The sequence below is a fragment of the Neomonachus schauinslandi genome, chromosome 11 (assembly GCF_002201575.2).
Source record: "Neomonachus schauinslandi chromosome 11, ASM220157v2, whole genome shotgun sequence".
In the NCBI taxonomy this organism is placed as follows: domain Eukaryota; kingdom Metazoa; phylum Chordata; class Mammalia; order Carnivora; family Phocidae; genus Neomonachus; species Neomonachus schauinslandi.
In genome coordinates this window covers 5,770,825-5,798,306 of record NC_058413.1, presented here as the reverse complement: position 1 = coordinate 5,798,306, position 27,482 = coordinate 5,770,825, and the positions used below count along the sequence as shown (strand labels likewise).

Below are 27,482 nucleotides of genomic sequence, written 5' to 3'. Positions count from 1 at the left end.
TACTGTTTCCCTCTGGTGATGTCCTTTTAGTGATAAATAACTTGTTAGTGGCACAAGAGTGGCACCCAATGGCTTCAGCTAAAAACTACAAGATCAATGATGATAGGTCAAATTCTTTTACCTCTGGACCAGTCCCTCAGTTTCCACTTTTATTTTATTTTATTTTTTTAGAGATTTTATTTATTTTTGACAGGGTGAACAAGCAGGGAAAGCAGCAGGCAGAGGGAGAGGGAGAAGCAGGCTCCCCACTCAGCAGGGAGCCCGATGTGGGGCTTGATCCCAGGACCCTGGGACCATGACCCGAACCAAAGGCAGACGCTTAACTGTCTGAACCACCCAGGCGCCCCCGTTTCCACTTTTAAACAGATAAAGGAGAATGGCTGAACTCTTGAATAATACAGAGTAAAACAATCTATGGCTATTATATAGTTTATGGAGAAGTAGAAGAAATGAGAGAATATGTATTTAGAGTTTTATAGAATAGGAAAAGGCCATGCCTGGAGTGAATATATAGGGGTGTTGGCACAAAGGACGTGGGCCATGAAGGAATAGACAAAGTAGTTCTCCAGGGCTAGTGTCACAGATGTGTGTAGCAGCTGAGAACATAAACCCATAATAAATAAGAGCAGTAACAGGGAAGTAGTTTTGTTAGGAAAGGTATTGTTTTCTGGGGGTGGGGGGTAGACCAGAATCAAATGTCTCACAGTGTTAAATCCAAGGAGGTGTATCCCAGAGATTGGGCTGTCTCATCTGGGGGGATTGATGATGAATGAAGGGTATGCAAGATTCATCTAAGGCTGAGAGCTTTAAATCTGAGTGTGGGTATTTCCTTGGTGATGCCAGTTTCAGGATAGGAGAAAAGTTTGTCTATTACATGAGATTTTCTTTTTTTCACACCATCAGGGCCATCTTTACCCTTCTGTGTTCCTTGGAATGTACTTAGACGTTGAAACTTGATTTAGTAAATAATACATGATAAGAGTACTTTTTGAGTTACAAGTCACATACCATTAAATCTACCATTTTAAATTGTAGGATTCAGTGGCTTTATTCACTGTGTTGTGCAACAGTCACCACTAAATTCCACAATATCTCCATCAGGCCAAAAAGAAACCCTGTACCTATTTGTACTCAGTCCCAATTCCCCTCCTCCCATCCTCTGGCAACCACCAGTCTACTTTCTGTCTCCATGGATTTGACTATACTGAGTATTTCATGTAAATGGAATCACATAATAGGTAGCCTTTGGCTTCTTTTACTAAGCATAATGTTTTTAAGATTCATCCGTGTTGTAACATGTGACAGTGTTTCCTTTTTATGGTTGAATAATACCCTTTTGTGTGGATATACCACATTTTTTCTGTACATCAGTTGATGGACATTTGTGTTACTTGCACTTTTGGTGAGTATGAATAATACTGTGAACATTTATGGGTGGACATATGTTTGTAATTCTCTTGGTTATATATCTCGTAGTAGAATTGCTGGGTTATATGGTAACTCTGTGTTTAACTTTTTTTTTTTTTTTAAAGATTTTACCTTTAAGTAATCTCTATACCCAACATGGGGCTCGAACTCACAACCCTGAGATCAAGAGTCACACGCTTTACTGACTGAGCCAGCCAGATGCCCCACTATGTTTAATTTTTTGAGGAACTTTCAAATTATTTTCCAAACTGGCCATTTTACTTTCCCACCAGCAATGTATAATGGTTCCAATTTTTCCACATCCTCTGAGTATTATCTATTATTACTGTTGTTGTTGTTACTACCACCACCATCCTACTGGGTGTAAAGTGTCTCATAGTGGTTTTGATTTGCATTTCCCTAATGAATAATGATGTTGAGCATCTTTTCATGGATTTGTTGGCCATTTGTATCTCTTCTTTGGAGAAGGGTCTCCAAATCTGTCAAACCCATTTTTTTTTTAAAGATTTTATTTATTTGACAGAGAGACAAAGTGAGAGAGGGAACACAAGCAAGGGGAGTGGGAGAGGGAGAAGCAGGCTTTCCACGGAGCAGGGAGCCCGATGCGGGGCTCGATCCCAGGACCCTGGGATCATGACCTGAGCCGAAGGCAGACGCTTAACGACTGAGCCACCCAGGCGCCCCTATCAAACCCATTTTTTAAAAAAAGATTTTATTTACTTATTTGACACAGAGAGAGAGAGCACAAGTAGGCAGAGTGGCAGGCAGAGGGAGAGGGAGCAGCAGGCTCTCTGCTCAGCAGAGAGCCTGATGCAATGTGGGGCTTGATGCCAAAACCCTGGCATCATGACCTGAGCTGAAGGCAGACGCTTAACCGACTGAGCCACCCAAGTGCCCCAAACCCATTTTTAATTAGGCTGTTATTTTACTGTTGAATTATAAGAGTTCTTTATTTTTTTTTTTTTAAAGATTTTATTTATTTATTTGAGCCAGAGAGAATGAGAGAGAGAGAGAGAGAGAGAGCGTAGGGTCAGAGGGAGAAGCAGGCTCCCTGCCGAGCAGGGAGCCCGATGCGGGACTCGATCAAGGGACTCCAGGATCATGACCTGAGCCGAAGGCAGTCGCTTAACCAACTGAGCCACCCAGGCGCCCCAAGAGTTCTTTATTTTAAATACAACACCCTTATCAGATATGATTTGTAAATATTTTCTCCCATTCTTGTGGGTTGAGTTTTCGCATTATAGCACCCTTTGAAGCACAAAAGTTTTTAATTTTCATGAAGAGGAGGTCTATTTTTATGTACTTGTATTCTTGAAAAACAAGAAGCTAAGAGGATTGGGTTCTTATCTTAGTAAGAACTTTCGTTTCTCTGTCCAAATCAAACCAAGTGTGGCAAGGCTTTGAAAGGCTACAGAGGACCACAGAATGTGCCCTGTGGCCTCCCAGGTTTGACCTCAGGCAGTTACATGTTGAGCACTTACCTGTGCAAGGTACACTATGTTAGCTGTAAAGGGATGCAGGCACAATGAACCTTACCTTTCAAGGAATTTAAAGTGTGGAAAATAGGGCGCCTGGGGGGGCTCAGTCGTTTGACTCTTGATTTTGGCTCAGGTCTTGATCTCAGGGTCGTGAGATTGAACCCTGCGTCGGGCTCCGCGCTGGGCATGGAGCCTGCTTAAGATTCTCTCTCCCTCTACCCTTCCACCCACTTGTGTGTACTCTCTACATACCTAAATAAATAAATAAAATCTTTTTAAAAAATAATGTGTAAAACACACAAACAAAAATGATAAACAAGGGCAGGCAGTGCATCTTCAGAGCCCAAGGAGAGAGGCAGATGGTAAGCAGGTGACCAGAATTCGGAGGAGGAAGGAAATGCCTGGAGTGCCTGGAATGGGTTGCAAAGGCTCTGACAGAAGGAAGCTTTGATTGGAGCTGGGTCGGGGACTCACATGAGCCAGAAACAAGTACGAGGGAGTTCTAGGTGAGGGAAGACAGCCCTGTGAGGTCAACACAGCCACCAGGCACACTTGTCTCATTGGGGCTTTTTCATGTTCCTGCAAAACTCACTTAGTACTTCTGATTTTTAAAGCAGCTGCTCCCAGAGAAAAATGCAGAGCAGAGCACAGAGGATGCACATAACAGCAGCCTGGAACTCCTTGCAGGTAAGGTTTCAGCTTTTCAGGTGAGCCCAGGACCAAAGCTGAGAAGTAAAAAATGTTGACTTCAAGCTTTCAAACTGCATCTTCCACCACAGCAAAATCCTGGGATTTGGTTGGCTCCCACTGCCACTAGGGGTGTTCTGGGGCAGCAGGGGGCATTCTCTCCCTAAAGCTGGTATGATAGAACTAGAAATTCCTCATAAAGTTTGTGCAGTTAAAGATCGTTGTACATGGAGGGGCAGGGCCCTGAATCCAGTTCATCCCTTTGTGTCTTTTCTCGATCATTAGTGCTGATAATGCAGCTTTCCTGGTTTTGGTTACTGCTCTGTTTAGGGCTCTAGAGATTACTCCTGGGTGCAGAACACCTCAACCTTGATGTATGTTTTGGGGAGTTGTTGTGTGTGATATGATTATACTGGTTGTTCCCCCCCTTCCCTCCAACACTTACACAGCCTTCAGATCCAGCAGTGGCAGAGGATGTGTGTATGGCTGGAAATCACCGTAGCCACTGGTGCCTGAGCCTGATAGTGCAGGTGCCAGGCTCTATTCTGAGGTTTTAATGATTTTTTTAAAGATTTATTTATTTATTTATTTAGGGGAAGGGGTAGCAGGCACGGGGGGAGGGGCAGAGGAAGAGAGAGAAACTTAAGCAGACTCCCCACTGAGCGCAGAGCCCAATGCGGGCTCCATCTCACAACACTGAGATCATGACCTGAGCCGAAATCAAGAGTCAGACGCTTAACTGACTGAGCCACCCAGGCACCCCGATTCTGAGCTTTAAAATGCGTTAATGCTCTTAATTCTCAAAACAATCCTCTGAGGTAGTGTTACTATTCCCATTTTACAGATATGTCATTAAAATTACTGAAGGTCACACAGGTAGTAAATGGGAGAGCCAAAATTCAAAGCTAGGTAGCCTGGCTCCAGTCTGTCTCCAAGAGCCAAGACTAGTAGGAATGCACTGTCAAAACAGTACCTGGGCTTGAGGGAATTTGGGGACTGACTTTAGCACCTATACTTTGTTGGTAAAATTCCTCTTTCCAAGGTCACAACTACAACATGTTGCATGTTGTCCAGACTTAGGCCTAAGAGGTGCTCCTGAATCATTCTATCAGTTGAGCCTTGTTTGCAATGTTGTGGGGGCTGTTGCTACTGAAAACCCTGCAGTGAAGGCTTGTATAAAGCAAAGAATCTATTTATATAAATATAGATTTGGAGATTTAAAAGAATGGATACAATTCAGTATTTATACAGTGAAAAGAGTAAAAAAGGAATTTCTTCCTTTCTTTAGAAGAGAGAAATTAACATTTTATCCAGCACCTTCTGTGGACCCAGGGGGATGCTAGACTTTCCCACAGTGACCACTCTGACAGTGGTCCCCTTTGGCATGGGCAGCATTGGTCTCATTTCACAAGAGACAAGCCAGGCTCAGAGGTTGCTTTGAGCCTGGAAGGCTCAACCCTCTGGAAGGCTGGGTGAGCTTCTCTGCTTGATAAAGCTGCAGCTCTAGTCACCATCAATCCTATGTCCCACGTGGGCAGTTCTGCTGAAGAAAATCACTGAAAGTTGGATGATGCCACCATATATCCACGGTCTATTCACTGGGTAGCCCTTAGCTATCAGTCCTTTATGTCGTCTTCCTGGCCTTCTTGTCAGTTGCTACTCCATTCTTTAAAATGTCTACTCAGCTTCTGCCTACTGACTTAGCATCCTAGTTCACACTTAGTGCCCAAACTCTCAGCATGGGGCCCCATCCCTGCTAGGCTCAGGGGTGGCATTAGCCCTACTGCTTTCTCAGAACCTACTTGCATCAGCTACCACTTCTGCACCTTTAGTTTCTCTTCTGAGTTCTCTCCCTTCAGCAGGGCAATCTCTCAGTACTTAAAAAAATCTCCCATGATCTTGAACAACTTCTTTCTCTCCATCACATCTCAGCCAGGGTTCTCAAAAAAGCAAGCTGTACCCTCTCGCTTTCTTCCTCCCATTCTCTAATTCTAACCCAGGGCACTTGCTTTCTTTGTGGCGTCTGCACTGCAAGGTCTCTTGTTTGGGAAGACTTCATAAGTACCAAATTGTACATTTATCTTTACTGTGCCTGAACTATTTACAGAATTCAGCACTAAATAAAAGACTGTGACTCACCTCATCTCCCCTCTGATCTTTCTCTTCAGCTAGCTTCCTTTGGCCACCCCCTAAACAGTGCTTGTACAGCACTCCTTCCCTAGCTGCTCTCTTCCATCCCAGGCATTGAAGCTTGCCTCTGGAGCTCAAGACTTTCCAGTTGGCGTGACTAGCCCAGGCCTCTCTTGAGTGCCAGATGGGAGATTTATCTGCTCACTAAGCAGCTCCATGTGGAGGTCGCATGGTCCTACCTGTCAGGATTTTTTTTTTTTTTTTTTTAAGATTTTATTTATGAGAGAGAGAGGGTGAGAGAGCACAAGCGGGGGCGGGGGGCAGAGGGAGAAGCAGACTCCCCGTCAAAACAGGGAGCCCAATGCGGGACTCAATGCGGGACTCGATCCCAACGACCTGAGCCAAAGGCAGACACTCAAATGACTGAGCCTCCAGGTGCCCCCCCTCTGTCAGGATTAATAGCACCACTACCCATCCAGTTTTTCACATCTGAAATGAGATTCATTCAAGATGCCACTCATTCTCCTGTATCACACCTAATCTCTCACCAAGGCCTGTTGGTTTGGCCTCATGGATATACTTCTTAACCTGGTGGTGCCTCCATCCATTCCTGCTGCCTTCACTCTCTGGGGCTCTTGAGGTCTTCATGTTCCTTTTTTTTTTTTTTTTAAGATTTATTTGAGAAAGCAAGAGAACACGTGCCTGCATGCACAGGGGGTGGAGGGAGAGGGAGAGTCTTAAGCAGACTCCACGCTGAGCACAGAACCCCATGTGGGGCTCCACCTCATGACCCTGAGATCACGACCTGAGCCGAAACCAAGAGTCAGATATGCTTAACCAATTGCACCACCCAGACACCCCAAGGTCTTCCTGTTTCTAGTCTGACTCTAAGCCACACCTAACAGAATAATCTAAAATACAAAATTAACAATACATCTCCAGTGCTTATTAAAATTCTTCACTGCCTATTTTCTACAGATAAAAATCCATTTCTTAGTCTTCTCTGATTCCTACTAACCCTTTCAGATTCATCTCCTAGACGCCCCCCACCATTTTGCATTTTATGTGGGATACTAATTAATGCCTTTGGGTATTTGCATCTTTCCACCTGGAATTCCTTTCCTTTCCCTTGTTGGTCTGGCATATTTCTCTTAATCCTTTAAAAACCCAGCTCAGACATCTCAGGGAAACTTTCTTCACCTCTAGGGATGATTAGCAGCCTCTTTCTGTGTTCTGTCCCTGGGCTTTGTACACACTTCTGCATTCCTCCTAGCATTTGTGAGCCTCACCCAGAAACAGCTCATTGAGCTACATTCTCAGGACCTGCTCAGAAGGAATCTATGGGTACAAACTCACTTTAAATTTGCGCAAGTCCATCAGTTAATGGGCACTGCTCAACGTACTGTGAGCTACGAAGGGAGAGGTGAGGCTGGCTTTCGGGCAGGGGGAATCACAGCTTGTCAGGGAGGGAGGAGCTGGACTCCATGAGAAATCTGTGTGCAGTGAATGAGTGGGCGTGAGCCCCAAGTGAGGACTGAAACCATTCTGCTGCCTCAGCCTTAAGGCCCGGAGCTGCGTTTTGATCTGGACCTGACTGAAAGGAATTTGAGGTGGGAGGGCAAGAAGAGCCGGGACCAGTTCCCCCCTTTCTTCTGCCCCAAGGGTCTTTCTAGCACGGGCCGTAGGCGCAAAAATGGGCTTGTTTTCGCCTAGGGACCAGCGGGCAAGTGGAAAACAAGAGGCTCAAGAGGGGCCGCCTCCGGCAGGGCATGGAGGAGACGCGGGCCTTCCACTCTGCCGGTACCCGGAGCCCGTCAGAGGCTGCCGCGTGCCGCACGAAGCCCACAGGGCCCTCCCTGACGCCTAGCGGGAGCAGGGGGAGCCCCGGGGGCGGCCTGGAGGTAACCGGGCGAGGGCCGGGCAGGGGAGGGCGCACCGGGAAGGCGGAGACGGCCGCTGTCGAAGGGTCCTCACTCCGGGCTCCCTTTCCTCCCGCAGGACTCGCTCTGGCAGCAGGAGGTCTCCAATCTATCCGAGTGGCTGAGTCCCGGCCCTGAGCCCTAAGCTGGGGAGTCCCACCCGCCCCCAACCCCAAGCCCCGTGCTTCCACGACTCCCCGGCAGCCGTTGGCGCCGCGTGCTGTCTGTTGTTCAATAAACTTGCTCGGCGCGCGCCGCCTCTGCTTCAGTGTTGGGGGCGGGGTCAGGGCGGGGCGCCCGCGCTGCCGGATGACGTCGTCCGCGTTTCCGGCACGCGCGGGTCGAGCGCCGGCGGGATCACGTCACTGGTGCGCGCCGCGGGTCCGGGCGCGATGGCGGCGCTGGGCGGGGATGGGCTGCGCCTGCTGTCGGTATCGCGGCCGGAGCGGCAGCCCGAGTCGGCGGCTCTGGGCGGTCCAGGCCCTGGGCTGTGCTGCTGGGTGTCAGTGTTCTCCTGTCTTAGCCTTGCCTGCTCCTATGTGGGCAGCCTCTACGTCTGGAAGAGTGAGCTGCCCAGGTGCGGGGGCTGCGCGCGCGGCCGGAACCCGCGCCTCCGCGAGGCGGGGCTGTGGGCGGAGCTTGGGCGAACCGGGGGCGGGGCCGCGCTATCCAGAGGCGGCTGTGGGCCCCCAGAACTTACTGCTCCCTCCGTAGGGACCATCCTGCCGTCATCAAGCGGCGTTTCACTAGCGTCTTGGTGGTGTCCAGTCTCTCGCCCCTCTGCGTGCTACTCTGGAGAGAACTCACAGGCATCCAGGTGCGAAGGAGGAGGCGGGGCAGAGGGCAAGAAGGGGAGGATCTCTGGGGTCTTTAGCGGGGAGAGAGCAAGACTGATGCCTCCTTTCCTGTGGCTCAGCCAGGCACATCCCTGCTCACCCTGATGGGCTTCAGGCTGGAGGGCATTTTCCCAGCGGCACTGCTACCCCTGCTGCTGACCATGGTGAGTGCTTGTTTTATTTTTCTCTTGTTTTTAGCATGATGTTCCTTTCCATGGCCTTTTTCTCTTCATTGTGTCCGTATTTTGACTGATGGGCCGCAGAAATTGTGAGATGGTCCTTGGCCCTCGGGTATGCATGGGTGGGAAATCCTGGCTGAGAACAGGAGGCTTGAAGTCTCATGAGGTCTTTTCTGAGCAAGGGTAGTGGATTATGGTTTACGCCTTTCCTTTGATCGCTCGTTTTTCTGTCCCCAGATCCTTTTCCTGGGCCCACTGATGCAGCTCTCTATGGATTGCCCATGTGATCTGGCAGATGGATTGAAGGTTGTCTTAGGTGAGTCCTTAAGGCTGAGGGAAAAAGTAGGCACAGGCAGCCCAGCTCAGTGAGAAAGGGAGTAGGTGGGCTCATGGCAGGACTTGGACACGAGATGTAGGAGATACCTGTTTCCTTATCAGTAAAATGGGAACATGTAGCAGATGGCCTTAAGAGTTGGTTTCTGACATCCAGGGAGTCCTCTAGGAAGCTGCAACAATACTTTGTGTGGACTGAAGAACATCGTTCTAACATTTGGCTGCTTCAAATCAGAGCTGGTTTTGAGTTCTGATTTTGATGTTTCCAGAATTTACAACCAGGATATTCTGCCTCAGCTACTAATACCTTTCCTTGCAGTCCTCTTGAAACATTGTTTTGTGCTGGGTGTGATGATAAAGCTTGACTCTTACTGTTCTCAGGAGTATTGATGCCTAATCTGAGTTTGGCCAGGGAGAGGTTGTGGGAGGGGGGCCTTTGGGGCCTCTAGGATCTCTTTGTTCAATAGCTAGTCACTAATTCTTGGTCCTGAATCCCCTCCCTAGCCCCTCGCTCCTGGGCCCGCTGCCTCACAGACATGCGTTGGCTGCGGAACCAAGTGATTGCACCCCTGACAGAAGAACTGGTATTCCGGGCCTGCATGCTGCCCATGTTAGCACCATGCACTGGCCTGGGCCCTGCCGTGTTCACCTGCCCACTCTTCTTTGGAGTTGGTGAGTTCGTCTAACCTGGTCCTGTTGAGATGTTCCCAGCATGAGAGCCAAAAATGGGGTTTGGAGCAAGGGCGCGGCCTATAAGGCAGTCGTAGAGGAATGTGACCTAGTTCTTGCCTTCCTCCCAGCCCATTTTCACCACATTTTTGAGCAGCTTCGTTTCCGCCAGAGCAGCGTGGGGAGCATCTTCTTGTCTGCAGGTGAGTCCTAGAAAGCTTGCCTGGGGCAATCCTGGGTTGGGGTATGGTAAGGGTGTCCCTGATAGCCGTTCTGGAGGAAGACTCGGGAACAGGGGGCTGTAGTATTGGAAGGGCCCCTTGCCATGGGAGTTGGGGTGTAGAGGACAGCCATAGGTCCTGGGGCAGGCAGCCACTGCCCTCAGGGGGAAGGGGATGTCTCTGGCTGATGGTTGTGCAGTGCTGGGGCAGGAAGAGCATGCAGGTGTGGTCACTCGAGGCCTCCCCGTCTCCAGCGTTCCAGTTCTCCTACACAGCTGTCTTCGGTGCCTACACTGCTTTCCTCTTCATCCGAACAGGTTGGTCCTCAGTCTCTCACGGGTCCCCCCCCCGCCAGGGGCTCAGGGGCCCACAGGAGTGGGTGGGAGAATGGGAATGCTGTTTGTTGTAGGAGTGGCAAGTTTCTTCCACTGTGGTCTGAGACTGGCAGAGCCAGGGCTTTCAGTCTGGTGAGGTCTGAGAGGTGGAAGAGAGCAGAGGCTGTGTGGTGTGTGTGCGTGGTCACTGATGTCCTATTTCAGGGATGTGGGTGATTAGCCCTGGAAGGGGTGCGGATGCTCCAAAAGCTGCTCTGTCTCCCCTCCCTAGGACACCTGATTGGGCCGGTTCTTTGCCACTCCTTCTGCAATTACATGGGCTTTCCTGCCGTGTGTGCAGCCCTGGAGCATCCGCAGAGGCGGCCCCTGCTGGCAGGCTATGCTCTGGGTGTGGGACTCTTCCTGCTTCTGCTCCAGCCCCTCACGGACCCCAAGCTCTACGGCAGCCTTCCCCTTTGTGTGCTTTTGGAGCGGGCAGGGGACTCAGAGGCTCCCCTGTGCTCCTGACCCATGCTCCTGACCCATGCTCCGATGAACTCTCACGGGCTCCCCAGCCCCTCCCCACCAAGGGGTACTGCAGGGGAGGAGCTGGCTGGGGTCCCCGAGATCTCAGGAATTTTTGTAGGGGATTGAAGCCAGAGCTAGTTGAATCCCAGGGACCAAGAGAAAGGAGCAGATATCCAAAGGGTGCAGCTCCTCTCCAGAGGAGGTTGAGCAACAGCTGGGAGTGAGGGGACAAGGGGCAGGTCCCAGGAACCGTACACTCCCTTCCTCACTTTGGACTGCTGCTTTTCTGAGCTCCTCTGCCCCCATCTGCCTCTGAAAAGCTGCTCGGGGGTGGAATTTACAAAATCCCTCCCCCCAACTTCCCAGGGTTTTCTCATTGTCTTTTTGCATCAGGACTTTGTATTGAGATATTAAAGAGATTTAACTTGGGTAACATGGCCTTGGGCCTTTGGAAATCAATCTATTTGGGGTCTTTTGAGTGTGCCCACCACCTCTCTTGGCTACTGTGAACACTAACCTCTGGGCAGTTCAGCCTGATAGGCACAATTCCCTGAAGTAAAGGACAGGATGGGGTCCTCTGGATGTCTTGGGTCCGCAGCTTCCTCTCTCAGCCATGCCCCAAGTCCTAGCACAGGTGGACCTGGGACTGCAGGTGCCACACGTGAACTCGGCTCAACCTAGGACCTCTTGGCTCCCAGGATCAGGGAATGGAACCCAGGGCCCTGACCCCAGTGATGGAGCCTCCAGCCTGTGTCCCCTGAGAGGGTAGAGGGTCGACTGTAGGCTTTCCACCAGGACCTCCTCAAAGTCTACCAGCCTCACATTACATGAGGGAGAATAAACAGGTTTCAAATGGGAGAGGAACCAGCTCAGAGTCACCTGGGAGTCGAGGCTTTTCTGGCTTGGCCTCTGCCACTGTGTGGTTAGTCTGGTCCCTGGAGGAACTCAGAACAAGGACTGCAGCCGGAGAGCACCAAGGACCCTGCTGAGCAACACTGGAACTCAGAGTTCTTTCTTAGAACTTTCTAGTGTTCTACCTGCCCTTCCTCTTGTTTTTTGAATGGTTTTCATTCCCTTGCCCCTGGGACTTTAACTTTTAAAAGAGTATCATACTTTGAGGTCTCGCTCTAGACTGAAAGAGGTGGTCCCAAGTCCTGTCCCCTGAGGCTGGTGGTTGAAAGGAAATGGGTGTGCGGTCACTCCCCAGGGCACCCCCAGTTTGGCTGTGACTACACTACATTCACCTGGATCTAAAAGGTCGTCATGACAGTCACACACCTACCTTGCTGTGGAGAGCTTTCCTGTCTTCTGGCCTGTGTAGCAGCTGTTGGGGAGCCAGAGGGGGGCGAGCACGGCCCTGTCTTAGAGTGTACCTTTGGGATCTTGGGGTCCAAAGAGGAGGAAACCCAAAACTGCCCCCCAAGTTAGGTTGTGGTGCCCCAAGAGCACTGGGCTGGCAGGGTGCTGGGGGTGTGCTGCCTGCTTGGTCCCCTGGAGACTGGGAGATCTGGGCTGTGCTCTACCCCTTCCTCATGCTCCTGCGTGGGAATTGCCTGGCGCCCCCATTTCACCCCCCTGTGGGGGCTGGGGGTGGGCAGCAGTGCAGTGACGCATGCAGGGTTGCTGTCCCCCTGCGGGTGAGGGATTCTCCCGAGGGCTTGGTTATGGGAATGGGCAGGCTTAGATCCGGAGACTGAATCCAGTACTCCTAACCTCCCACTAAATCCTCACCCACAGGTTCCCACATCCAAGGGTTTTGCCCACCTCCTAGAAGTTGGCGTCTGTTTGTTTGCATGCAGTCCTCGACTGATGGGGTGGGAGGCTGGCCCAGAGTTTAGGAAGTAAAGCAGTGTGGTTGGGAAGCAAGTCCACTGACAGCTTGGGTGTGAAGCCTCTGCCTCCTACCTAGACGAGTTATTTAACCTTCCTAGGACTCCATTTCCCTTTACATAAATCGGGTGATTGAGTCACTGCGTTAATGGGTGTTCAGTGCTTAGAACAGCACTCCTCTACCCAAGTTCTCAGTACAACTACTCCTGTTTGGGATGCATGTACCACAGGCCCTCCATAGCGGCTGAAACCAACACTATTCTCCCTCCCCTCCAAGGAGGAAGATACAACTGACCTGCCCCTGCCATGGGGAGTCCCAGCAGGCAGGCCGGTCCCTCTGCTGAGTGGCGCGGGGGTGGGGGTGGGGGGGCAGTGCTGCACAGGACCCGGCCGGGAGGGCAGCGGAAGCCAGTTTTATTGAGCAAAGTTCTCAGGACCGGACCTGGAGCCTAGGTCTCCTCCCAGGAGATAGGACCCCTAAACCTGCTCCCCTGGGCCTTCGTTCCACCACCTGTAGTCTCCCAACAAGGAGAGGACCCTTATTTGGCAAGAGATGACTATGTGAGCAGCTGTCCGGCAGGCAGAAGACAGACGGCTGGAGGAGGGGAATGAGCCACAGCAGGCAGAGTGTCTCCTGCCACAAACAGCGGAGGACAGGAGGTCCCGTGCCTCTGTGCCCTCGGGCACTGGCTGGCCTGGGCCTGCCCCGGCAGCGCAGTGTCTGTGGAAGGGCCAGGCTGCCAGCCTGGGGCAAGATCACTCAATCTCCAGAATGAGGTCATCGCCCTCCAGTGTCATGTCTGTGGTTACGTGGAGCTTGCGGACAGTGCCCTCCATCGGTGAAGTCACCACAGTCTCCATCTTCATGGCACTGAGCACACAGAGGGGCTGGCCCTTGGCCACCTTGGCCCCAGCTGCCACCTTGATGTCTATTACCTTCCCAGGCATGGGTGCCCCGATCTGGCCCTTCACATCCTTCAGGGCCTTGGGGTGGAAGTGCATCTCCTGTAGAGAGGGCAGAGGGGAGGAGACATGAGGCACAGGCCCTACCCGTCCCTACTGCCTGGCTGGCCCTGGAGGGGCGGGGGGGACTGTACCTTCATGGCCTGAGTGTCCTTGACCAGAATGGACCGCAGCTGTCCATTGAGCTCAAAGAAGACCTGTCTCTGGCCAGCCCGGTTCAGGTCACTCATGGCGAGGGCTTTGATGTGCAGGGTCTTGCCCCGCTCCAGCTCCACCTGCAGGGAAGGCACGGAGGCTCAGAGCTGGGGGTGGGGGACAATAGAACACACAAGTCTGGGTAGAGCAGCACCCCGACCCAGTCCCAGGCAAGTCCCCCAACCCTGGGCCTCAGCTCCTCACTTGTAAAGGCCTAGCCTCCTGGTCTGTCCAGGGTGCTTTGGGTACCCACAGCCTGTGAGGCGGGGTGACAGCCAAGCCAAAGCCTGGAGCTCTAGATGTGCTGGTGTCCTTAGGGATGCAGGAGCAGGGGTGCTGGGGTGGAGTGTAGACAGGTACCAGAGCCACTGACCTCAAACTCCTCTGCAATTTTGGGTCCCTGCAGGAAGAGGCGGGTATTGAGGCTATCCAGGGGGCCAAAGGTAGCCGTGAAATCCTTGAAGTGGGCAAAGACGTCTGGATATATGGCCGCTGAGAGCACATCCTCCGGGGTCACCTCCTCCCCATGCCGTTCTATCAGCTCCTTCTCCAGCATCTGCAGATCCAGTGGAGGGAGGGAGGCTCCAGGCCGCCCATCCACCCTTGGCAGGTCCTTTAGCACCTGGGGAGCAAAGCAGAGGGTCAGGTCTGATGCCTGCACCCAACCTCCACCCTCACACTGTGCTGGGCCTTCCTACCTTAGAGCGAAGGGGCTCAGGGAACCCCCCGTGGGGAATGCCAATGTAGCCCTGCAGGAACTCCACCACGGAGCGAGGGAAGGACAGTTCTTCTGCCTGGGCTTCAGCCTCCGCCCGGCTCAGCCCATTCTGCACCATGAACTGGGCCAGGTCCCCCACGATCTTGGAGGACGGTGTCACCTAAGAAGAAAAGCCCCTGGGTTAGGATGCTCGGCATCTTATGGAGGCCCAGAGGCGGGGATAAAAGCACTGGGCCTAGCTCACCTTGATGAGGTCGCCCAGCATCTGGTTGGCCTCCACATAGGCCTTCTTGACCTCCTTGAACTTGGAGCCAAGCCCCATGCTGTGTGCCTGGAAGTGCAGGTTGGTGTACTGGCCCCCTGGGATCTCGTTCTCGTACACGTCCGAATTGCCAGACTTCATGGTGGCCGTGCAGTCAAAGGCCGCATACAATCCCCGGGCCCCCTCCCAGTACTCACTGTAGTCAAACACATGCTCCAGGGGCACCCCTGCAGGGAGGCCAGGAAAATACGCTAAGCTCCCATGTGGCCTCCCAGGACCCCAGAGCCAGCTCAGGCCCCGTCTCAGATGTGGGTGAGGAAAGCAAGGTCAGGAAACATCTGGCTTCTAGCATAGGCCAGACGCCACTAGGACTACTGAGGACCACACCTGTGAGGGGAGTGGCCATGGACTCCCGCTGTTCCTACCTGTGTCCAGGGGAGTCCCTCGGGTGCAGGCCACCAGGGCCCCCATGCTGGGCTGTGAAGTCATCCCGGACATGGAATCAGCTGCCACATCTACCACATCGGCCCCAGCCTGGGCACAGGCCAACATAGCTGCCACACCTGCCCCCGATGTGTCGTGGGTGTGGATGTGCAGCGGGAGGTCGGGGAATCGGTCCCTGAGGGAGCTGACCAGCATGGTGCAGGCCATCGGCTTTAGCAGCCCTGCCATGTCCTGGGGCAAGAAGGCAAGAGAAAGGCAGTGAGGAGGGGGCATGATGAGGGGGACATATTGGGGGGGGTGATGGGCAAGGGGCTGGAATCCTGGCATGGGGTGCAGGGCTCCAGGCACCTTGATGCACAGGATGTGGGTGCCAGCCCGCACCAGCTCTTCGGCCAAGCCCATGTAGTACTGCAGGGAGTATTTGGTGCGGCTGGGGTCGGCCACGTCACCGGTGTAGGAGATGGCGGCCTCCACCACGCCACCAGCGTTGCCCGCGGCCTCCATGCCCAGTAGCAGATTGGGCATGTAGTTGAGGGAGTCAAAGACCCGGAAGACGTCCATGCCGTTCTCCTTGGCCACCTCACAGAACCTGCGTGGGTAGGAGAGCCCAAGGGTCAATCCCATCTCACTCCCCCCCCGCACATCCTTCTCTGACCCTGGCCTGGCAGGGGGAGCGGGACCCACAGAGCCAGTGTGTGTGTGTGCGGGGGGGGGGGGGGCGCCCCAGTGTGGGCTAGGCAGGGTCACCCCACAGGCATCTGGCCTCCAGCAGAGCTGTCCTGCCCTAGTCGATCTGTACCGTGCAGCTCAGTCTGCCCAGGTCAGAAGGATCAGCTGGAGATTCCTTGCAAGAATGACAGTCTGAGAGAGAAAGCACCGAACGAAGGAGCCCTGAGGCTTCCACTGCCCCATGAGCTAGAGTCCTCCCAGGTCTCCAACCATAATCCTCACTCCATGAAACTGCCAGATGGCAGCCCTTGCTCGGGACAGCTACGAGGCTCGGTGTCAAGCCCTCCTCGGGGCGTGCAGGCCATTGCAGCGTGGCCTGGCACCCACGGGGCCCTGCGGTAGAGTGTCCGCAGCCCCCCCGGACCCCAGGCTCACTTGAAGACCACATTGTCGGGGTAGTTGGTGTAGCCCACGGCGTTGGCCCCCCGCAGCAGCATCTGGAATGGGATGTTGGGGATGAGCTCCCGGAGCTCCTGCAGCCGCCGCCAGGGGCACTCATACAGGAAGCGCATGGCAACATCAAACGTGGCTCCTGCACAGGGACCAAGAGGCCCGGGTCAGCCCCTCACTCCCCCGGGGACCCCACCACACCTGCAGCTCTGCGGCCTGAGCCTCCAGCCCTCACCCCATCCCGCGCACCGTCAGGTCCCTCACGTCCCTGCCCCAGCCCTTGCAGACTTTTCCCTTTGCTGCTCTCAGGGTAGCTCAGGATCAGTGTCCTCTGTGCCCCCTTTCACAGTCCTGCCACCAACTCTCTGTGCCGTAACGAACAGACCTTGAGCTACCAGGGTCTCAGCTCCGTGAGGCACGCCCGGAGTCGGCCCCAGTCGCTGCTGAACAAATGAACACCATGCCTTGTTCACTTCTCACTGGCTTCCTTGCTTTTAACATCTCTAGCCTCCGGAGTGGCCGGGGGCCGGGCCACACTGGATACCCAATTCCTTCCAGGTGCTGTCCCACGTTCCAGCCCTCCTCCAGCCTACCTCCCCAGTTCTCTATGCTGAAGAGGTTGCTCAAGTTGTGGGCAACATAGGGGGCAATCTTTTTGAGATCGTGGGTTCGCACACGAGTGGCCAGCAGTGACTGGTGGGCATCCCTGAAGGTCGTGTCCATCAGCAGCAGCCCCTGGTGGTTCCGCACAGCTCGGGCAAAGCCCTTGGGCCCCTCCCGCAGCAGGATGTCTCTGAAACCGGCCGGGGGTGGGCCTAGGGCAGAGCTGGGCATTAGCACCCAACCTTCAGGCAGCAGAGCCTCCTCTTTGTCTCCCCGAGTTGGCAGAATGAATCTCACCTACCTATGGGCACCGCAGGGACAACAGGGTCTGTGGGGCTGGGGCTGGCCTTTACGGGGATTGGGGTGGTTGGGCCGTTCACCATGACATGACCTAGGGAGAGAGTGGGTAGCGGGATCAGGAAGGGCTAGGGACAGTCTGAGTTGAGGGCAGAAGTGACAGTGGACGGGCCTGGGGATGAGGGCTTCCTCCAGGATCCCCAGTCCTCTCCAAAGCCAGGGCCTCCTGGGTCCAAGCAGTGGGATCTACTGAGGGCCACGTGGACGGAAAAGGGGGCATCTCTAAGATCAGGAGCAAGGAAGGTGGGCAAGGTGGGAGGGTGAAGCAAAGGAGGAGGGTGTTGGACCAAAACGAGAGCAAGGACAGTGGGTGCTAGGAAGCTCTTCTAGGCAGGGGGCCAGGAGCAAGGCATCTGGGAGCGGAGAGAAGGGCCATCTCGGGGCCAGACCGAGGTAGTGCAGCAGCTTCTGAGCCCGGTTCTGCGCAGGTCGCAGCTGGAATAGGTCCGGGTTCTCATCGATGAACTGGGTGTCCACGGTGCCTGCCAGAAACTGCTGGTTGTTGAGCACATTCTGCAGGAAGGGGATGTTGGTCTGCAGGACAGAGGTGGGTGGGAGGGTGTCACCGTGTAGCATGGCTGGGGAAAGAAGAGGCTGAAGGTGCCACCCTGGGCCACCATAGCTCCCCCCACGTTCCCCAGGATACTAGGCTGAGGTCTGAGGCCTCCCTGTGGGATGACATTTCCCCATCTCCTCACCAACCCCCTATCCTGGCAGAGTCCCCTAAGTTGTTCAGGGGCTGAGCCCACCTCCTCCCCTTTTGCTCACCCAGAGCATGTGCCGAATCACCTCCTCCTTCCTCAGGGACCTGGAAATTAAGTACCTCCCCTCCACACAGCCCAGAAAAAGGGTCAGGCCCTTCCCACGGCACCGTGACATAAAGCGGCCGTGCTTCTTGACAAATGTCCCTACCTTCGGCGACCCCCTTCCCTGCAACCCTCTGCCCCCAAGAGCCACACTTTGGTATCCTCACTAAGCTCCATCCTGGTGGCTGACTCCTGCGGGCCCTCTCCCACCCTGCACTTGCTAACAGCTCCCACCTGGGCATTGGTGCCCTGGGCTTCCAGGACCTCCTGCTCTCCTCTTCCCCATCCCCACTGGGGGCTCCTCTCACCCCTGCAGGATGGAGTTCTCAGAGCTGTCACTGGGCCTCTTCTCCTCACTCAGCACATTCTCCCTGGGTGGCCCCATCCTGGGCAGCCAGCTCCAGAGCCAAGACCCTAAAGTGGAAATGCCTCCTGGGCACCTCTCTTTGTGTGGCCCTCACACAAGCTCATCAAGTCCAAAGTCCGCTTCCCTCACCCAGTCCTCTGCCTTCTGCTCGGTGCCTCACTGTCCACCCGGTTACCCAAACCTACGCTCCATCACCCCCAATACCCACTCCTGTGTCACTGGTCAAGCCAGATGGTTCTACCATGGCCATCTCTAGACTCTACGACCCCTTGTCTCCAGGCCATGCCTTCTGCCAGGCTCCCAAGTCACGGCCCCCTCCAGCCACACCAGACTTCCTTGTGCTCTCACGCAGCCACACCTCTGCGCCGGCCTGGTAGGCGCTTCCTCGAAGTCTGAACTGGAAGGCCTTTGTCTGTACCTCCTGCCCTCACAAGAGCCGGGCCCTCCCCCCTTTTTAGTAGGCTTCTGTGGGATCAGCTGTTGGAAAGCGCCTCCCTAGGCCTCAGCTTTTGCTTGTCTGCATTCTTCCTACACCTGGGAGCCCTGGGAGCATTCTGGGGGCAGGGGTGCTGTCCGATGTATCTGTGTCCACCTGCTTTGTGCACAAGGGTCATTTCTGCTCACTGAACTGTTGGGAGACAGCATGAAGCTGGAGCTGGCCAAGTCCCACCTAGAGGCCATAAGGGAGCCTGGAAGGCAGCATGGAGCCATGTCCCATGACTGCCAGGCCCCGTGGGTGGAATTCGAGCGTGCATGTGCCTGTGACCACATGGCTTTCACTTCAGATAAGGCATCCCGTGTCACCCACTCATGACCTCTGTTGGCAACTTCAGTAGGGACTCATGCTGCTGGGCCCTGCGGCCACTCTGAGAAATTCTACCTGTGCCCCTCCCCCCCACCCCACGCTCCTATCACCTGGAGGTCCAGATGCGAAGGGTGCCTCCCCCACAGTCATTGCAGAGTGGGACCCAGCCAACACTGCCTCATGCCTCTCTGGTGTGACAGATCTGCCTATCTGTCCCTGAGACTAGTCCCTGCCCCTCCGAAAGGGACATTTCAACTGGACCAAGGCATGGCATTTGAGAAGATAAAACCAATTTAAGCCATCTAAAAAACCTAGAACCACACAGGGTTAAGAGGGATTCTCAGAGGCCTCCCCTGTTCCACCTTACATTTCCTATTTGTAGGCCCCTCCCCCTTTGTGATTTTGTGGGGGATCGGTCGTCCCTATGTACTGTGAGGCCCGGTGGGGGCAGGAACCAGACCCATCTGGTTCTTGATGTACCCCAACTCTCAGCACAGAGCGGCTTGCGATGGATGCTTAGTAGACTGGTTTAGAGTGAATGAAAACATTCTTGAAGGTGAAGACAGGGACAGAGATATCCCATGCTTCTGAGCATCAGAGTTGACGTGGGCTAGAATCCAGTGCCTTCATTTTACAAATGCAACAGCTGAGGCCCTGGGAGTGGCAACAGTTAGGAATGACTTCCAGCTGCCAGGTGGCTGCGCCCCTCACAGGCTACATCTCTCCTCTCAGCCCTATGAGGCACGTGACTATGTGTAATTAATACCTCTCGGCCAAGATGAGTCAAGTGTTTCAGCGGTTAAATAACTTGCCTAAGATTAACCTGCTGTACCAGGCAGAATCAGAATTCCGTTTCCCAGGGGTCCTGGCCCACCCAGCCCCTAGGCATCATGTCTGCAGGGAAGGGAAAGGGACGGGGGTGGGGGGTGTCCAGGTAGCCTGAGAACTACGAGATACCTGGAGGAAGTGGCGACTCCCCTTGTTTCCCGAAGAACCAGAGCGCGCTACCTGGTTCCGAGCACTCAGCGCTCCCACCCAAGCCCGGGCACTCGGAGGGAGGCAGCCGGGAACTCTTCCCCCCACCGCACCCCCGCCGGGAGCCCTTTCTCAGCCCAGACGAGCTCACCCTGGGCCGCTCTCCCAGGAAGACGGCCCGACAGGGACAGAAGGGGGAGGGCGGGGCTGCCGGCGCGGCGAGGACCACTGACGCACAGCTTCAAACAGCGTGCCACCGCCAGCCTGCTGGGAAACCGCGCGGCGCAGGACCAATCGGGCCGGAGGCGGAGACCGGTTGGCTCCCGAGCACGCCGGGCGGGGCAGGCAGCCCGGGAAGGGGAGGGAGGGGCGGGGCACGGCGCCAGCCCGGAGGCCGAGCCCTCTCCGCCCCACCCCGCAGCCGGCCTGCCGGGGGCGTCGCCCCAGCCCCTCACTCCCACCCCCAACCCAGGCCCCGTGCCTGTTGGGGACCCTCCACGTGACTCGGTGATGCAGAACGGTTATGACCTTCAGCGTGTGTCTGTGAGGGTCCCAACAACAGTGCGGGTTTGCGCCCGGCCCTGCCTGTGGGTGCGGGGACGTGTGGGTGTGTGGGCATGTGTGGGTGTGCTGGGGAGGCTGCCCAGCGACATGTGACAAAGGCTCCCGTCTCTGGGAGATGGTGAAGGGGCCCGCGAGCTGGCGCTTTGTCTGGCTGTCTGCAGAGTGACGGTTCGCGCAGCGGCGGCGGGCGCCCGTGCGGTGCAGGATGCCGGGGCGCCAGGGTGGCCGGGGGCGCGCGCGCCTGTGCCAGGGTGAGTGCGCTGCGGCAGCGCCGGGGGACTGCGCGGCGGGCCCGCGCCGGCCCGGGCCTCGGGCGTGACCGGGAGCCACCCGTGGGCGCTGCGGTGGCCGCGTGTCCCCGTGACCTCGGGAGCCAGCCGGCCCGGGTGGATCCCCGTGCGCCCCTCCCTGTCCGCCCTCCACGTGCGTGTCCGCGGAGCGCGTGCTCGCCGGCGCGCACCCGCCTGCCTGCCGCCGCCGCCGCCGCCGCCGCGAGCCTCCGGGAAAAGGTGCCGGGAACCGAGTGAGCCGGGGCCGCGGGCCCGAGCGCCATGGGCAGGAGGGCGCGCGGCGGGCGGCCGGTCAGCTCCTGGCCTCGCCCCCGCGGGAGAGCCGCCTGGAGTCGGCGGGGGCTGGCCAGGCCCACGGGGAGGCCGGCCCGCGCCCCCTGAGCTACAGACACCAGGTGAGGGGCCGCGGGGCACAGCAGCGGTGGCTGGCCAGGGAGGGGCGACGGGCCACGGGAGGGGCTTGGGGGCGGTGAGGGCGCCTTCCCTGGCGGGGGAGGGGATGGCGCGGAGGGAGGGTGCTGGCGGTTCCTGGAGACGCCAGAGAAAGGAAGTTCCGGGACCCTCCCTGCTCTAGTGCCCACCTCCGCTTCCTGCCTCATGCTGCACCTTGTCCCCAGAGCCAGGACCCCCCTACTGGCTTGGGAAATGTGACCTTTACTCTGGGGGGCCTGGCCCTGCAGGCCCCAGCCTTCTTTCAGCCCTGGGTGGGGGGCCCCTGGGGCCTCTGACCCTGACACTCCCCCACCCCCCACCCAGGCCAGGCTCTGGAAGCTGGCCCTTGGGACTGGGCCGCGGGCACAGTGGGCACCCGCCCCCGCCCCACCTGTGCCTGGGCTCTGGCCCTTCCCTACAGGGCGCTCACCATGGCCCCCCCACTCCTGCTGCTGCTGCTGGCCAGTGGAGCGGCCGCCTGCCCACTGCCCTGTGTCTGCCAGAACCTGTCCGAGTCGCTCAGCACCCTCTGTGCCCACCGAGGCCTGCTGTTTGTGCCGCCCAACGTGGACCGGCGCACCGTGGAGTTGCGGCTGGCTGACAACTTCATCCAGGCCTTGGGGCCGCCAGACTTCCGAAACATGACGGGGCTGGTGGACCTGACACTGTCCCGCAATGCCATCACCCGCATCGGGGCCCGCGCTTTTGGGGACCTGGAGAGCCTGCGCTCCCTGCACCTGGATGGCAACAGGCTGGTTGAGCTGGGTGCCGGCAGCCTCCGGGGCCCGGTCAACCTGCAGCACCTCATCCTCAGCGGCAACCAGCTGGGCCGCATCTCGCCTGGGGCCTTCGACGACTTCCTGGACAGCCTGGAGGACCTGGACTTGTCCTACAACAACCTGCGGCAGGTGCCCTGGGCTGGCATCGGCGCCATGCCCGCCCTCCACACCCTCAACCTGGACCACAACCTCATCGACGCGCTGCCCCCGGGCGCCTTCGCCCAGCTCAGCCAGCTCTCCCGCCTCGACCTCACCTCCAACCGCCTGGCCACGCTGGCCCCCGACCCGCTCTTTTCCCGGGGCCGCGACGCGGAGGCCTCGCCTGCCCCCCTGGTGCTGAGCTTCAGCGGGAACCCCCTGCACTGCAACTGTGAGCTCCTGTGGCTACGGCGGCTAGCGCGGCCCGACGATCTGGAGACGTGCGCATCCCCGCCGGGCCTGGCCGGCCGCTACTTCTGGGCCGTGCCCGAGGGCGAGTTCTCCTGCGAGCCACCCCTCATTGCGCGCCACACGCAGCGCCTCTGGGTGCTGGAGGGCCAGCGGGCCACGCTGCGGTGCCGGGCGCTCGGCGACCCCGCGCCCACCATGCACTGGGTCGGCCCCGATGACCGGCTGGTTGGCAACTCCTCCCGAGCCCGGGCTTTCCCCAACGGGACCCTGGAGATTGGGGTGACGGGCTCTGGGGATGCCGGGGGCTACACCTGCATTGCCACCAACCCTGCCGGGGAGGCCACAGCCCAGGTGGAGCTCCGGGTGCTGGCCCTGCCCCATGGCGGGAACGGCAGCGCGGAGGGGGGCCGCCCGGGGCCCTCGGACATTGCTGCCTCGGCCCGCACTGCTGCCGAGGGTGAGGGGACACTAGAGTCTGAGCCAGCTGTGCAGGTGACGGAAGTGACCGCAACCTCAGGGCTGGTGAGCTGGGGGCCGGGGCGGCCAGCAGACCCCGTGTGGATGTTCCAAATCCAGTACAACAGCAGCGAGGACGAGACCCTCATCTACCGGTGAGGAGGCACTTTGCAGCCCTCAGCCCCAGCCTCGCTCCCAGCTGCCGTCTGGGCCCCTCTCCACCCCTCCCGGACTCCACTTCCACACACCCCTCCTCAGCTTCTGAGCTGCCTGCAGGGGCAGGGGAAGGGCAGGCACCAGGGAGAGGTGGGGGGTGCCCCAGGAGCTCTCTGTCCTGGCTAGCCGGTGTTGGGTCTCTGTGTGGAAGCACACAAGCCTGGGCCACGCGGACGTCTTCTTTCTGGCTCTGGCCACGTGACTCTGCACCACCTCCCTGGCTTGCCCTGGGCTTGTGCTTCCACACACACACTCACACGCCCGTCCGTCCCCGTGCTCTGTCCCCAGCTGCACACATGCATGCCTGCCTTGGCTTCTCTGCCTTCTTGAGTCAACAAACGAGGCCCAAGTGGCCCTAGGGGAGGGGAGTGTCCCGAGCTGGGCCCTGGGGAGCATGCGGTGAGGGTGGGGGGTGGGGTCAGAGCCTGGAGTTAGGCTCTGACCACCCACCCCTGCCCGCAGGATTGTCCCGGCCTCCAGCCACCACTTCCTGCTGAAGCACCTAGTCCCTGGTGCCGACTATGACCTCTGCCTGCTGGCCCTGTCACCCGCCGCTGGGCCTTCCGACCTCACAGCTACCAGGCTGCTGGGCTGTGCCCACTTCTCCACGCTACCGGCTGCACCCCTGTGCCACGCCCTGCAGGCCCACGTGCTGGGCGGGACCCTGACCGTGGCCGTGGGGGGCGTGCTGGTGGCTGCCTTACTGGTCTTCACTGTGGCCTTGCTGGTTCGGGGCCGGGGGGCCGGGAATGGCCGCCTTCCCCTCAAGCTCAGCCACGTCCAATCCCAGACCAATGGAGGCCCCAGCCCCACTCCCAAGGCCCACCCGCCAAGGAGCCCACCACCTCGGCCGCAACGCAGCTGCTCCCTGGACCTGGGAGACACCGGCGGGTGCTACGGCTATGCCAGGCGCCTTGGAGGGGCCTGGGCCCGGAGGAGCCACTCTGTGCACGGGGGGCTGCTTGGGGCAGGGTGCCGGGGGGTTGGGGGCAGCACGGAGCAGCTGGAGGAGAGTGTGGTGTGATGGGAAGGGAGGCGGCCCGGGGCGGGCCGGGGTCGGGGCAGAGGGCGTGGGGCGGGCAGCTGCAGGGCCCGGTGGGTCAGCACTGCCTGGGAGCCCCTCCTGATTTTACCCTTGGTACCTCAGGCCCCCTTTGTACCTGGCAGGACAGGGGGCCCTTTCCCTGGTTCTGGCCTCCAGACCCGCGTTCCTCCGACAGGTGCTCACAGCCATCGAGGCAGGGGGCTGCAGCCACCAAGCGGGAGTCTTGTTTTTCTTTATAATAAAATTGTTGGGTACACCTCAGTGCTAGCCTTGACTTATCCGGCTAGGCTCCCTGAGAGCGGCGGGGAATGTGGGCCAGCAGAGGCACAGACAGGACAGGGTCAGGCCTGGGGCTGTCAGCCCCACAGAGGTGGCCCAAACAGCCCAGGGTGCCCTCAGCCTCCTCTAACAGCCAGGTGCTTGGGGCTGGTGCTTCCTGTCCCAGGTGAGCTGGACCAGCCCCTCGAGAAGGGGAAGGGCTGTGCCTGAGCCCTCTGGGCCCTAGCCTGCGTCTGTAAGTGCAGAGAACACCCCTTCCTGGCAGGATGTGGACAAGATGTGACATCCTCGTGGAGGCATGGACGCCAGGGTGCACAGAGTGGCAACAGGGGCAAGGGGACCATGGCACAGCCCTTCAGGGTGTACGGACCTTGGCTGGCAATACTCTAACTCAGTAGGAAAGTCCTCATGGCTTCCATTGGGGACAGCCTCATTCACCATCTCCCAGGGCATCTTCTGGATTTGTAAAATGTTACCCCAGAAGAGTTGGAAAAGGCTTGGAATCCCACTGCTCTGCTATCAGCCCAAGACCTTCTGGAAGGTTCGTCAGGGCTAGAGGCCCTGAGCTCCCAGCTGCTCCACGGATTCCCCGTCCCCCCTGCCCCCCACGGCTTTGCTCTGGGCTTGTCTGGAAAGACTGAGTCAAACCCTTGCTGGACACTGGAGGGGCTAACACCGGGGCAGGAGGGGGGTGCCCACACCCGCAGGGCCACTGCCCTGCTCTGCCTCCTCGACCCAAGATCCCTGTCAGCCTCCGGCCCCGGGCACAGCCTGGGCCAGCCTCTGAACAATCACGGCTCCCAAGCGTCAGCTGAGAGGAATGATGCTCCAGACACAAATGCTTGCAGACGTGTGGCTCTCCACGGTGCTTGGCAGCCCGCCCCCCCACCGACGCTTTAAGAACATGCAGGTGCCTGGGCCCCACTGCGGAGGGCAGACACTGGCCTGTGATGGTGCCCAGACTGGCGGCCGCCGTACCTGTGCCAAGGGGCGCATGGCGTCTGTGTGTGAGGCCCGCCGTGGCTCTAACGGGCAGCCCGGGAGAACTGCACAATAGGTGTGTGCGTGTACACGTGTGCTGGCCAAGCTCACACACTGATGGGTTTGCGCAGTGTTCACACACTCGTGCGCCTGCCCGCCCAGCCGCAGAACACATACCTGGATGTGGCCCAAGAGAGATCCTGGTTTAAATAAATGAAACAAGGTCCTCAACAGAATAGCAGGAGAGGATGAACCCTCCAAGGGGCCGTGGGGAGAAGGCAGAGGTGGCACGGGGCTGAGGGGAGACGAGAAGGAGCAAGGAGCTGCCAGGTGCCAGGTGCGGGAAGCTCTAGATGTGGCAGGAGCCAGCGGCCTCGTCAGGGTGCACATCTGGGAGGACTCTGATGCCCCACGGAACCAGAAACACGTGTCCCGCAGCTGGCCTTCCCACTTTCCTCCTTGTGGGCCCCGTGGCCCCTTCTCCGCCCTCAGGGATCTAAGGCAGGGGGTCCTCATGAGCCTGCCGGGCTGGCAGACAGGTGGAAGGTCCTGCGGCCCGGGGGTTCACAGGCACAGGGGCCAGCGGGGGGCGGGGGGGCACCAGTAAGGCCGACAGAGCAACAAGGGCAGGCGGGTGAAGGGTGGGGCAGTCGGGCTCCACACTAGGGTCATGGTGCATGCTGGCCACCCGGCCCCAAAAGCTCCCCTAGTTGGGGAAAAGGCCCTCAGAGAGCAGCAGGTTGAACACAGGACGACACAACACATCTCTGTACATGCGCAGGAAACAGCCCCCAGGCCAGGAGCCCTGAGGCTTCCCATGGGAGAGCACAGAGACCCCGACACCCTGGGAACACCATCCCCTCGGAGGTGGGCCAAGGGCCTGAGAGGAGACAGCTGACCCAGCACCGGCCCCGCAGGTTCCCTTCCTCTCTCTTTCCCTCCCAAGTGCTTTTTCAAAAGCCTTCTGCACCCCCTCGGGGCCCCTGCCAGGACACATCACAGAGCTGCGTCGGCGGGTGAGAGGACAGTGCCGCCCACAGGCCCTGACCCCACCGACCAAGCCCGGACCCCAGGCAGGCCTGGAGGCAGCCAGGAGGAAGTGACACGAAGGGGCCGTCAGCCAGGGCCCCAGCGCACAGCGTGCACTGCAGGCCAAGGAGGGCATCCCCTGCCTTGGGCTCCATCCTTTGGACACTCCCAGGACAGGATGAGGCGCGGGCCTGCCCAGCAGCCACCGCACGGTAGGGCCGGGCAGCACAACCCACGAAAGGCAGAGCCCTCCTCCCTGCTCTTCCTGTGCTACAGGGCGGCTGCCGGCAGCATCTGCCCAGGGGATGCCCATGGGTATGTAGGCAGTGCTGGCCTCAAGGACAAGACAGCACGTGGCTGTGGTTTCGTCTCTAGCTACGCACACGGGGAACCAAGAGGCCATCGAGCATTTCAGGTGCTTGCCCGGCAGCTGGGCCCCGTGCCTCCCTCTGCCCTGGCTCAGGCCTCCAGCTGCAGCCTCCCTTCCCAGCGGTCCCAAAGGCACCCAACACGACATCATTATGTGCCAGGCCAGGGGATGAGGGCAGTGAGGGCAGACAGGGGGCTCATTTTATGGAAAGTGACCCTGTCCACACAGGCTTGTGCTCTCTCACCCAGGGTTTTCCTGGGGTTCAGAACTACCCGGACAGCTTATTCAAAACACAGGCTCTGGGGCCCCCACCTCAACCTGTGGGATCAGAACTTCCAGAAGGGAGGCCTGTAATATGTGGGTTGAACACAGACTCCAGGTGATCTCACCTAAGAAGGGCAAGAAGGAGCGTGGGGCTCCCCAGAGCAAGACTCCTGGCTCTGGCCCAGGCCCCCCCTGAGCACTGAGGAGCCCAGGCCCACTCC

At 57.6% G+C, this 27,482-nt stretch overlaps 4 protein-coding genes across 10 annotated transcripts in view; 3 read left to right on the top strand and 1 right to left on the bottom strand.

The window, feature by feature from the left end:
* Positions 1-7,992, top strand: part of C11H11orf80 (chromosome 11 C11orf80 homolog) — a 101,131-nt gene extending 93,139 nt beyond the window's left edge. The window contains exons 14-16 of the mRNA XM_044919307.1: positions 3,521-3,593; positions 7,437-7,624; positions 7,722-7,992. Coding sequence (XP_044775242.1) covers positions 3,521-3,593; positions 7,437-7,624; positions 7,722-7,787 — 327 coding nt within the window. The 3' untranslated portion in view covers positions 7,788-7,992. The remainder of the gene's footprint in view (positions 1-3,520; positions 3,594-7,436; positions 7,625-7,721) is intronic.
* Positions 7,993-8,024: 32 nt separating this feature from the next.
* RCE1 (Ras converting CAAX endopeptidase 1) lies at positions 8,025-13,156 on the top strand. 6 transcript variants are annotated; one of them, XM_021685578.2, is made up of 8 exons: positions 8,025-8,219; positions 8,357-8,459; positions 8,559-8,642; positions 8,895-8,973; positions 9,495-9,662; positions 9,791-9,862; positions 10,080-10,197; positions 13,070-13,156. In XM_021685578.2, exons 1-8 carry the CDS (start codon positions 8,035-8,037, stop codon positions 13,107-13,109), a joined length of 849 nt encoding a protein of 282 aa, XP_021541253.1. In that variant the 5' UTR covers positions 8,025-8,034; the 3' UTR covers positions 13,110-13,156. The 6 variants fall into 6 exon arrangements, with proteins under 6 accessions (XP_021541253.1, XP_021541250.1, XP_021541251.1 ...); XM_021685575.1 differs by lacking the exon at positions 13,070-13,156 and adding an exon at positions 10,487-11,492 and having other exon boundaries at positions 10,143-10,197; XM_021685576.1 differs by lacking the exon at positions 13,070-13,156 and adding an exon at positions 10,487-11,492 and having other exon boundaries at positions 10,135-10,197.
* Positions 12,875-27,482, bottom strand: part of PC (pyruvate carboxylase) — a 97,453-nt gene continuing 82,845 nt past the window's right edge. Inside the window, exons 12-22 of the mRNA XM_021685580.1 lie at positions 17,603-17,747; positions 17,158-17,247; positions 16,847-17,068; positions 16,239-16,395; positions 15,483-15,723; positions 15,116-15,365; positions 14,673-14,917; positions 14,409-14,588; positions 14,084-14,332; positions 13,650-13,790; positions 12,875-13,557 (exon numbers count right to left, since the gene is read on the bottom strand). Of these exons, the coding sequence (XP_021541255.1) occupies positions 13,309-13,557; positions 13,650-13,790; positions 14,084-14,332; positions 14,409-14,588; positions 14,673-14,917; positions 15,116-15,365; positions 15,483-15,723; positions 16,239-16,395; positions 16,847-17,068; positions 17,158-17,247; positions 17,603-17,747 (2,169 nt within the window). The 3' untranslated portion in view covers positions 12,875-13,308. The remainder of the gene's footprint in view (positions 13,558-13,649; positions 13,791-14,083; positions 14,333-14,408; positions 14,589-14,672; positions 14,918-15,115; positions 15,366-15,482; positions 15,724-16,238; positions 16,396-16,846; positions 17,069-17,157; positions 17,248-17,602; positions 17,748-27,482) is intronic.
* LRFN4 (leucine rich repeat and fibronectin type III domain containing 4) lies at positions 21,342-24,599 on the top strand. 2 transcript variants are annotated; one of them, XM_021685573.2, is made up of 3 exons: positions 21,342-21,415; positions 21,874-23,232; positions 23,756-24,599. In XM_021685573.2, the coding sequence occupies exons 2-3, from the start codon at positions 21,884-21,886 to the stop codon at positions 24,315-24,317; spliced, it is 1,911 nt and encodes a 636-aa protein (XP_021541248.1). In that variant the 5' UTR covers positions 21,342-21,415; positions 21,874-21,883; the 3' UTR covers positions 24,318-24,599. The 2 variants fall into 2 exon arrangements, with proteins under 2 accessions (XP_021541248.1, XP_044775241.1); XM_044919306.1 differs by lacking the exon at positions 21,342-21,415 and having other exon boundaries at positions 21,496-23,232.